We start from the raw sequence: 11,794 nt of genomic DNA on the forward strand, positions 1-11,794 counted from the left end.
AAGGTCTCCCCTCAGCCTCCTCTTCTCCAGGCTGAACACCCCCAGGTCCCTCAGCCTCTCCTCATGAGACTTATTCTCCAGACCCCTCACCAGCTTTGTTGCCCTTCTCTGGACCCGCTCCAGCACCTCAATGTCTTTTTTATGGTAGGGGGCCCAAAACTGGACACAGCACTCAAGGTGAGGCCTCACCAGTGCCCAGTACAGGGGGACAATCACCTCTCGGGCCCTACTCCCCACGCTGGTCCTGATACAGTGGGATGAGAAAGAATTGTTCCTACATCCAGTTCCCAAATTCCCCCGTGGCCCCACACAGCACCCCAGAGGCCATGGAGTGCCCTTACGGGATGTTATTATCCAAAGGGCAGTTGGGCAGTGACCACTTAAAAAAAAAAAAAAAATCGGAACAAACCAAAAAACACAACACACACACAAATTATCGGTCAAATTCCAGCACTAGGATTAGAGCTGCTCTTCCACATCTGTAAAACTTCCCTTGCCAGTCGCTCACCCCGGGTTATAAGGAGTTATAAATAGCATTCTGTCGTTCAGCCAAGAGTTATCTTCACCTCCTTCCCTCCACCCCACCCCGACCTCCTCTGCGCCTCCCGCACGTGGCACGGAGACTTCAAGGAACACATTCATACCTGGCAAATTTATGTTGACTCAACACGAGCACGTTGCCTCTGATTTCTGCTACGATCTTGCTCTTATCCTCGGGCCGGCCGTGCTCCAGGACGTGCTGGATAACGTAGTTCCCGTACTGGTCCTGTGTGAGGGACAGCAGGAGTGTGTGAGAAAAGGGGGAGGGGAACCCCTCATACCAAACCAGCTCCCCGTGTGCATTAAGATTTACAAACTTGAACTAAACGCTGATTCAAACAGCTATTGTATAAACCAGGCAAATTCACTGAATTTACTGAATTTCACTGAATTTTATTAAGGAAATAACGGGAGAATGAAGCACAAGTAACTGCTCTTTTCTGGATGAAGCTTGCCATTTTCCCCTGGTCTGAGACCCTTGGGAGACAGCAGTCCTCTGAGAGGATGTCAGTGAATTTCACTGAATTTTAGAGTTGGAAGGGACCATAGAGATCATCTAGTCCAACTCCCCTGCTGAAGCAGGATTGCCTAGAGCTTGTCAGAGCATGTTACTCAGGAGCATCCAGGTGGGGCTTGAAAATCTCCAAGGAAGGGGACTCCACCCCCTCCCTGGGCAGCCTGTCCCAGGGCTCTGTCACCCTCACCGTGAAGAAGTTTCTCCTCATATTTGAGTGGAACCTCTTCTGTTCCAACTTGTGCCCGTTGCCCCTCGTCCTCTCACTGGGAACCCCTGAAAAGAGTCTGGCTCCCTCCTCCTTCAACCCTCCCTTGAGATACTTGTAGGCATTGATAAGGTCTCCCCTCAGCCTTCTCTTCTCCAGACTAAAGAGTCCCAGCTCTCTCAGTCTCTCCTCATAAGGGAGATGCTCCAATCCTTGAATCATCTTTGTTGCCCTTCGCTGGAAATTCTTCCTACTTCTACAAAGAAGTGCATTTCTGAGTTTTACCAGGGGGTAAAATGCTACGCTTTTGTACCAATTACAAACCTCAACGCCATTTCCTTGAACCTGAAGTCAATACTCTGCTTATTTCAAGGTTTTTTTTTTGCTTTCTCTAGGTTGAAACACAGAGATCACACGTCCTGGAGGGCTGTGCTGTGGTTCTGGCCATGGGAGACTGTCCTCATGCATGTTCACTTTCTGAATGTGTGTACATCAGACCACAAACACAGATCCTCCCTGTTCCTGACACCAGAGACACAACCCGATGCCTCACCCCCAGGCACAATCCCTTCCCACTTTCCATGGGCTAAATACATGAGCACATGGGACAGGGCTCATTTGCTGGTGCATTTATTGTGCCCCAACACCAGAAACCCAGAAAAACCCATCCTCAGGAAGAGCACAAGGAAGAGGAAAGGCAGCCAGGAAGGGGGTGTGCATAAAACCAGCACATTTTAAGAACCCCAATTACATAGAATCATAGAATGGTCTAGGTTGGAAGAGACCCTTGGGATCATCGAGTCCAACCATCTCCCCTACTCTACAAAGTCCTCCCCTACACCATGTCCCTCAGCACTCCATCTAAATATCCCTTAAACACAGCCAGGGATGGGGACTCCACCCCCTCCCTGGGCAGCCTGTTCCAATGCCCGACCACTCTTTCGGTGAAAAATTCCTTCCTAATGTTCAATCTAAACCTCCCCTGTTGGAGCTTGAAGCCGTTCCCTCTCATTCTATTACTTCACATTTTCTTTTCCTAGAAGTTACCAACTCTTTGCATCAACTCCCTTAAGATCTTGTAACTTCTGCAGCGAAGAATTAGGAGACCCACCCCCTCAATACTTCAAACCCTTTCCAAAAAGGAAAGTAACTACAACTTTGATACCTGCTGGGTATTTGCATATAGTCAAAAAGCAGTAGTGAAGGTGCATTTCTTGCCTGCCAGCATCTTCCCTGTCCCTCCTCAGGACAGTCCCTGTGCTCAGACACCCCACGAGGGCTGAGTCCCCCCGGGGGGGTCAGGAGCTCTCCCAACACCAAGCAGTTATGGGGAACCACCTTGCAGCACCCACCTGAACGAGCTGCTCGGTGTGTTGGTGAAGTTCCTCCAGGATGGGCAGGGTCTGCTCGGGAAGACAGTGCTCCAGGATCCTCTGGATGACGCGGCAGCCGTAGGGATGTGTGGACAAGGCGAAAACCTGCGCTCCAGAGACAGGGCAAGCACAGGCAGCCATGGCCCCATTAGTCTCTGTCAAACTACAAACCTTTCAGAATTTAAACCAACACCTGGGGGTTTCTCCCAGCACGGCAGCTCCAGGCAGCACCTACTGACACTGGAAACGTGCTCCCCAGTGCCACAGGACTAACTGGGGGGTGGCAGGCACATCAGCTTCCCCGGGCACAAAGTGGGAAAACAACTGGTAAAGCCTCTTGATTAATAAAAAACCCACTGGGACAGCCAACCATTATTAGACAGCATTTAAAAACACTGTTTCAGGAGAATAAATCCAGCTGAGTAAATACTGTTTGCCAGCTCCGTATTTTAGAAATGCTATGAACCAAGTTAATGCTCAGCAGAGAATTTTCCTCAACTATTTGCCTGTGTTTCAAAGCCTTAACTGCACTCGGGAGAAGTGACAACAAAGAACCTTCTCTCTCATTTCTAATGGATTACCACATCTGTTGGTAAGAACATGACACGTTTCATTATTGCCACAGAGTTTTCTGTCCAAAGCACAAAGTCCTATGTGGTTGCTTAAAATGAACAGAAGCAGCAAATCCAAGCACTGAAGTTAAATTCACAGTCTACAAATTTTTAATAACTCGTGAGTAAACTGTGCAGGAAAACGGGACTTGAAGTGCAATTAACTGCAGAAGAATCGTCTTGAGGTGATAAGTTTAATCCTTTCATATGAAAGTTCAGATGAAACTGGGATGACTGGTCAAAGAACCACCAGTGCCATCAGCCAAGTTCCCAGAGGTGTTCCTGCCCCATCGAGCTCCCCAGTGGCAGGTCCAAAGCTGAACTCTGACCAGTAAACCTGCTGGGAGGGTGTCCAGCTGGAATCCTGCTTGTTTGGATCCACTCTCACACCTGATCCAGGAACAGCCAAACCCATAAAGCTCCTGGTTCCTGCTGTAACGACCCCGGGCTGTCCTCACAGCCCCCCAGCAAAAGCCTCAGCATTTTAAGGTCCCCCTCCAAAGGCAATGAAGTTGAAGCTGGAATCGCCCAAACTGGTGCCCATACTGGCAGACAAGCTGGCTACAGGAAGAATAAAGCCAGCTGCACAACTCACCCCCAGCACAGCAAGTCAGGAGAGGATATTAAGGAAATAACGGGAGAATGAAGCGCAAGTAACTGCTCTTTTCTGGATGAAACTTGCAGTTTTCCCCTGGTCCGAGACCCTTGGGAGACAGCAGTCCTCAGAGAGGATTTCACTGAATTTCACTGAATTTTAGAGTTGGAAGGGACCATAGAGATCATCTAGTCCAACCCCCCTGCTGAAGCAGGATTGCCCAGAGCTTGTCAGAGCATGTTACTCAGGAGCATCCAGGCGGGTCTTGAAAATCTCCAAGGAAGGGGACTCCACACCCTCCCTGGGCAGCCTGTCCCAGGGCTCTGCCACCCTCACTGTGAAGAAGTTTCTCCTCATATTTGAGTGGAACCTCTTCTGTTCCAACTTGTGCCCGTTGCCCCTCGTCCTGTCACTGGGAACCACTGAAAAGAGTCTGGCTCCCTCCTCCTTCAACCCTCCCTTGAGATACTTGTAGGCATTGAGAAGGTCTCCCCTCAGCCTTCTCTTCTCCAGACTAAAGAGGATCATCCTGAAAACTGACTATACCCATCACAGAACTCGGCTCAGCACCTTTCTGATGAAGGTGGGTTAATGAGAGACTTGCTTTTCCCTCCAGCAGGCAACAAAATAATTGATGTTCCAGGAAAACAGCTTTTTGCAGTGATGCTGTACCGTGCTATACCCGCACAGAAACGGAACTGGAGACATGACCAAAGAGTTTCAAAGCTAACGGGCTGCGGAAACCTTTCAATTGATGCTTACTAAAATTTAAAATCAAAAAATACCTGACCAAGTTACAGCAAAAGTTCAAAGCAACATATAAGAATACAAAGAACGACAGCCAGTGTCGTGGTTAAGGACTCACCTGTCCCTTAAACGCGTCGATGATGAACTGCAGGGACTGAGGCTGCACACACTCGATACACTTCTGCACCACGTGGTTACCGTTCTGGTCTTTCACACACTTGAGGACGTGGCCGTCCAGCTCCCGTACCATCTCGTTCTATGGGGGAGAGACAGACAAACAGAAAGCACCACCAGGATTCACGGCTGAGAAATGCCAAGTTTTTTCTGCTAAATGCGGTAAAACCACAAAAAGGGCCGGAGGATGCGCTGATGTGTCTCAAACTGGAAGTTTTTCCAGGAGCTGAGCGCTGGGGTGAAGCCTGTGGTGCTGCAGAAACCACCACGAAAAATACTGTAACAAACTGAAGAGGAAGCACCCATTTCATTACACATCAGTGCCCCCTTAGAAGTGTCCAAATTTAAGGCATTTCACTGATACCCAACTTCCCTGCGCATCCCCCTCCTCTGCTCCCCTGAAAGAGAAATCTAAAAAGGCCAAATTTCACCAACTTTTTGTGTACCAGCTCCGTATGTCACTAAAATGGGGTCAGCACCAGGATTAAGAACTTACTAGTATTTCACACAGGCAAGGTAATATTGTACGATCATTAAGGAAGCCAAGAAAATAAGGTTTAGATAGAAATAAATTAACACACATGCAAACTAAAAGATGTAGTTTGGAAAACAGAGAATGACAGTTTTGAGGAATTTAATAACACTATAAAATTGGACAAGATCCGTCTTGCAACTGACACAAAGCCAGGCATTTTAGGAGCACAGCACACTCTAAAATGCCCTTCTGGAAGAAAATAATTAGTGTATCTCAGGGCAGAGGTGGCAGAGTCTGGGCTACCACCCACCGCCCTGCTGAGGAGCACACCACCAGCTTAGCCAGGGCTGGACCGAAAGGGAACGTGGATTCCTAAAGCCTGTTTCAGTTCTTTCTAATTTAATATAACCTACACAGAGACTCTTGTATTACGACTCCCAACACCTTTATGAGGAGCTTGCCCAGCGTATTTCATTCAGTGTTCAGAAACCCTGGAGGAATTCCTTTATTAATGAGCTCTGAGCAGGACTCTGGCCACCAGCCACATCTCTCCAGTGCCAGGGCTGGCTCCACAGCACCAGGAACTCCTCCCACCCCTCGCTCTGCTGGGAAGCACAACACTGACCCCCAAATCAAGGCAGGGATATCTCAGCAAATATTCAAGGCAAAAGCCCGGCACCACTTCCTTCGAGGCATTTAAAATTATCTTCTAATTAGAATCATAGAATCATAGAATGGTTTGGGTTGGAAGGGACCTCAAAGATCATCGAGTTCCAACCCCCTGCCCTGGGCAGGGACACCTCCCACCACACCAGGTTGCTCCAAGCCCCATCCAGCCTGGCCTTGAACACTTCTAGGGATGGGGCAGCCACAACTTCCCTGGGCAACTTGTTCCAGTGTCTCACCACCCTCATAGTAAAAAATTTCTGAGATCTAATCTGAATCTCTCTTTTTTTTTTCCAATTTAAAACCGCCTCCCCTTGTCCCATCACCACGTCTCCTGGCAAAGAGTGCCTCCCTACCTCTTCTATAGGCACCCTTCAGGTACTGAAAGGCCGCTACAAGGTCTCCTCGGAGCCTTCTCCTCTTCAGGCTGAACAATCCCAGCTCCCCCAGCCTGTCTTCATAGGAGAGGTGCTCCATCCCATAGGAGAAATGGGTTCTCCTATTAGACTTTATCTTTTCTATTATTCCACATCGGGGAATAACTTGCTCTAGTAAAATCTTGACAACATTGGAAACGGTAGCAGTCTCCTATCTATTTGGCTACAGTATATATATTTAGACAACCATAAGTCCTTAAGAATTGGTCATATAAAATTCGTGTTCACCATCATTCTCATTTTCCGCTACACACATAATCTGATTTTGGGGAATTAACAGAGAACTAACACCATTAACAATTAAGGGGAACAAGGAGGTGACAAGGAGACCCAAGAAGGGGGTCACAAACTTATCGGGCACATCAAACAGAACAAACACGCCGTAAAACCAACCAAAAGAACAGAAGCCACAAGAGGGACAGGAGGTCGCAGTCACCACCGAAGGGCAAGGAAACGTTCAAACATCAAGAAGAAAGTTAAAATTGAAACTTACAATTACCTGCTGGTCTGGGGGAATGAACTCCAGGGCCTTCTGGATCACCCGGCAGCCGTACATCTGCAGGGCCAGCGACAGCACGTGCCCACGGATCCGCTCTGCCAAGGCCAGCTTCTGCTCCAGGCTGCCAAACTGGGGGAGAGGAAACCAGACAAGGAGACCCAAGAAGGGGGTCACAAACTTATCGTGCACATAAAACAGAACAAACACACCGTAAACCCAACCAAAAGAACAGAACAGAAGCCACAAGAGGGACAGGAGGTCGCAGTCACCACCGAAGGGCAAGGAAACGTTCAAACATCAAGAAGAAAGTTAAAATTGAAACTTACAATTACCTGCTGGTCTGGGGGAATGAACTCCAGGGCCTTCTGGATCACCCGGCAGCCGTACATCTGCAGGGCCAGCGACAGCACGTGCCCACGGATCCGCTCTGCCAAGGCCAGCTTCTGCTCCAGGCTGCCAAACTGGGGGAGAGGAAACCAGAACCACAGAATTATCTAGGCTGGAAGAGACCCTCGGGATCTGGAAGGGACCCTCCTGGAGGTATTTAAGAAACGTGTAGACATGGTTCTTCAGGGCATGCTCTAGTGCCCAAGATTACTGGTTTGTGGTGGGGCGTACATCTGCAGGGCCAGCGACAGCACGTGCCCACGGATCCGCTCTGCCAAGGCCAGCTTCTGCTCCAGGCTGCCAAACTGGGGGAGAGGAAAATCACAGAATCATCCAGGCTGGAAGAGACCCTCGGGATCATCGAGTCCAACCATCCACCCTACTCTAAAGTCCTCCCCTACACCATATCCCTCAACACCACATCTAAATGGTTCTTAAACACAGCCAGGGATGGTGACTCAACCCCCTCCCTGGGCAGCCTCTTCCAATGCCTGACTTCCAAACCAGTCACTACCAGCACAAAACCCCGCGTGGGATGGTGGCCCCCCCACACTGGAGGGGTGAAGGAGAAACGCCGTGCCTACTGAAAAGAGAGAAACCACCACCCACACCTCCAGGGAGGGGAAGAGGCGCGAGCGAGAGGCCTGGTCTGTGTCTGTCAGACGTGTCCGACCTGTGAAAAGCTCCAGAGCCAAAGGTGCCTGAGCCAGCAGGGTGACGTGTCCCTGTGGTGACGTGTCCCTCTTCACTCACCCTTGATAGGGCTGCTAGAAAATTATGGGATAGAAGAACCACCAAGGCCTGGTGGAGCAGGAACGGAGCAGTTTCGAGGAGAGAAGGGTGTCTGCCCAACCTCCTGGTGTGAAAACACAACACTTCCTTCACTGGGGAAGTTTCCCTTTTGTTCCTCACTACACAGGCACTGACAACTCAGCGCAGAATCCCTGAGAAGTCTTGTTGGAGCTGCATCTCCTGCACACACTGTTTACTCCTACACCTCTGGCATCTCAGAGCAACTTTCCAGGTGAGACCCACACCTCAGTCACCCCAACAGGAATGATGAGACCACAGAATCACAGAATGGTTTGGGTTGGAAAGGTTGGTCCCATCCAGTGCCACCCCCTGCCCTGAGCAGGGACACCTCCCACCACACCAGGTTGCTCCAAGCCCCCTCCAACCTGGCCTCGAACCCCTCCAGGGATGGGGCAGCCACAGCTTCTCTGGGCAGGTGACATCACTGCTGACAGATATTCACAATTTTAGCCAAACAGCGGGGTTTCTAAGAGCTTGTCCAAGACCCCGGGAGAGCAGACACCCCAGTGAGGCTCGCAGGGGAACGCAGACTTACTTCAAAGAACTTCTGGATGACATAATTTCCAAACACATCGACCATCAACTGATAAGCTGCCTGGAGGATCTCGTTGAAGACAAGCTGCCGTTCTGCTGGGGTCGCACGCTCCAGCTTCAGTTGAATAAACCTGAAAAACAGGGCTGGTGTGACACCACTGGCACATACACCCTCCACTGTTCAAAAGCCTCATACACCACGTTCTTGCAAACCCTAAGTCTTCACAACATGGTTGCCCTATCCAGGAATCTGAAACCATGGGGACATCACTGCTGACAGATATTCACAATTTTAGCCAAACAGCGGGGTTTCTAAGAGCTTGTCCAAGACCCCGGGAGAGCAGACACCCCAGTGAGGCTCGCAGGGGAACGCAGACTTACTTCAAAGAACTTCTGGATGACATAATTTCCAAACACATCGACCATCAACTGATAAGCTGCCTGGAGGATCTCGTTGAAGACAAGCTGCCGTTCTGCTGGGGTCGCACGCTCCAGCTTCAGTTGAATAAACCTGAAAAACAGGGCTGGTGTGACACCACTGGAACATACACCCTCCACGCGTAATACAAAGCTGTTCCAAAGCCTCATACACCATGTTCTTGCAAACCCTAAGTCTTTACAACACAGTTGCCCTATCCAGGAATCTGAAACCATGGGTGGTCGCAGCCGTGGAGGTCCGCGGCCACACATCGTTACTGGTACCCCAAAAATCTCATTCTACGGAAAGCTGATCTCAACAGAATAAAAGAGCAAGGTCTTGCATCCAGGGGGCTCTTTAAAATGAGTCAAGATACACCAGTGGGATCAGAGAGCAAATCAGGAAGCAAACAAGGTTCTTTTTTAGAGGAGAAGCTCCTCCTACCAGCATTTGTACCCAAGCAATCTTTAAAGAGAATCATGGAATTGTCAGAGTTGGAAGGACAATCTTTAAAGAGAATCACAGAATTGTCAAGAGTTGGGAGGGACCTTCTAGAGATCATCCAGTCCAACCCCCTGCCAAAGCAGGGCTGCCCAGAGCACATCACTCAGGAGCATCCAGGTGGGGCTTGAAGATCTCCAGAGAAGGGGACCCCACACCCTCCCTGGGCAGCCTCTGCCAGGGCTCTGCCACCCTCACCCCAAACAAGTTCTGCCTCACATTGGAGTGGAACTTCCCATGGTCCAGCTTGTGCCCGTTGCCCCTCGTCCTGTCACTGGGAACCACTGAGAAGAGTCCGGCTCCATCCTCCCTCAACCCACCCTTTAGGTACTTGGAAGCATGAAGAAGGTCTCTCTCCCCTCAGCCTTCTCTTCTCCAGGCTCAAGAGCCCCAGCTCTCTCAGTCTTTCCTTGGCAGGGAGATGCTCCAATCCTTGAATCATCTTCATTGCCCTACCCTGGACTCCTTCCAGTAGCTTCTTGTCCCTCTTGAACTGGGGAGCCCAGAACTGGAGGCAGGATTCCAGTTGTGGCCTCCCCAGTGCAGAGCAGAGGGGGAGAATGACCTCCCTCCACCTCCTGGCCACACTCTCTTCCCATCAGTGTCACACCATGGCTTTTCCCACCTCCTTCTCCCCGTTCTGCCTCTCTGCAAACAGCAACGGACGCTGACCCAAGGAGGCTCCAAGTCCCCAAAGCCCATAGCACAAGGGTCCCCACCTGGATCCGTGCTGGTCTTGGGAGAACTCCATGATGTGCCCGGCGATCTCCCTCAGCTGCAGGTTGGGGTAGCGGTTATTGCGGAAGTCCTCCAGGAGCCGGCTGCGGCCCGAGGGCATCACGTCGGACATGCCGTAGCGCAGGCGGGAGGAGGGGAAGAGGGTGCTGCTGGGGCTGAAGAGGCTGGAGGCGCTGCTGGCGCTGCGGTACTTGGCCTCCGCTCCCGGAGCCGCCGAGATGTAACGGCCACTGCCGTTCGTCAGCCCCCCTGCAAGTCACCAAAGGGTTCAGTTACCACCTCTGCACAGAGTCACACACGATCTGCGGGGTTGGAAGGGACCTTTGAGATCAGTGAGTCCAACCACACACACAAAAAAACCCAAACAAACCCCCCAAAACAACACAACCCATAGACAGGCACAACCCAACAATCTCGGGCACTAGAGCATGCCCTGAAGTGCCACATCTACACGTTTCTTAAACACCTCCATGGATGGTGACTCCACCACCTCCCTGGGCAGGCTGTTCCAGGGCCTGACCACCCTCTCAGCAAAGTCATTCTTCCCAACATCTCATCTAAACCTCCCCTGCCCCAACTTCAGACCATTCCCTCTGCTCCTGGCATTATTCCCATGGGAGAAGGGGCCAACCCCCACCTCTCTACACCCTCCTTTCAGGGAGCTGTAGAGGGCAATGAGGTCTCCCCTCAGCCTCCTCTTCTCCAAACTCAACATGCCCAGTTCCCTCAGCCTCTCCTCGTGTGACTTGTTCTCCAGACCCCTCCCCAGCTTGGTGCCTCTCCTCTGGACACGCTCCAGCACCTCAATGTCCTTCTTTTAGCGAGGGCCCAGGTGAAGAGTGGGTGCTGTTCAACCTCTAATTACTCCCTTTTCCACCCAGAAGGGTTTCTGACACGGTTCAGGTAGGAAATATTTGAAATTAAGCTCGGCAAACTGCCCCCGGTGTCACTGCCATGGGGCTGTGTCCAAGCCAAGTCTCCCCCAGTCAGGTGGGGACAGCTTTAAACTTCAGCAAAGAAGAGACTTTTATCAACTTCTGTTCCTCACTCTGTCTCCAAACCAGACAATCTGTCCATCCCACTGCTCGCTAACCCTGTGTTCCTAATGACCTTGTCCTCCAGCCTCAGCATTTTTCACCTCTCCTGCTGTCCTGCAAAGGACTGATTTAAAGGAAACGCAGTGGAAGCGAGCACACAGAATCAAGACAAAATTAGGTAAGAAACAGGCAGCAAGAAGCAAGTATAAAAATTTTGGATATAAAAAAAATTCTTATTAAATGCAGGTAAATAGCAATAAATAAAAAATTATAAATATCACAGAATCACAGAATCGTAGTGGTTGGAAGGGACCTCTGAGATCATCAAGTCCAACCACATTTAAAAAAAAAAAAAAACACACAAAAAAAGACAAAAAACCCACGAAACACACTCAAAACCACCACCCACCAACTAAACCCCACACCCACAACCCCACACACAACACCCTACCACAAACCAATAATCTCGGGCACTAGAGCATGCCCTGAAGAGCCATGTCTACATGTTTCTTAAATCCCTCCAGGGA

The 11,794-nt window shown here is 50.3% G+C and overlaps 1 protein-coding gene across 3 annotated transcripts in view; it reads right to left on the bottom strand.

Moving 5' to 3' along the window:
- PUM1 (pumilio RNA binding family member 1) overlaps nt 1-11,794 on the bottom strand; it is a 106,457-nt gene that overhangs the window by 9,055 nt on the left and 85,608 nt on the right. For 2 of the 3 annotated variants that reach the window (XM_014951848.1, XM_014951849.1), the window contains 6 exons: nt 10,212-10,479; nt 8,955-9,084; nt 7,166-7,300; nt 4,707-4,844; nt 2,615-2,740; nt 645-766 (listed from right to left, as the gene is read on the bottom strand). In XM_014951848.1, the coding sequence (XP_014807334.1) occupies nt 645-766; nt 2,615-2,740; nt 4,707-4,844; nt 7,166-7,300; nt 8,955-9,084; nt 10,212-10,479 (919 nt within the window). Of the gene's footprint in view, nt 1-644; nt 767-2,614; nt 2,741-4,706; nt 4,845-7,029; nt 7,301-8,954; nt 9,085-10,211; nt 10,480-11,794 lie in introns of those variants that run through there. The other variant, XM_014951847.1, reaches the window with a different exon arrangement.

This window comes from Calidris pugnax, unplaced genomic scaffold (assembly GCF_001431845.1).
Source record: "Calidris pugnax isolate Ruff unplaced genomic scaffold, ASM143184v1 scaffold166, whole genome shotgun sequence".
NCBI classification, from domain to species: Eukaryota; Metazoa; Chordata; class Aves; order Charadriiformes; family Scolopacidae; genus Calidris; species Calidris pugnax.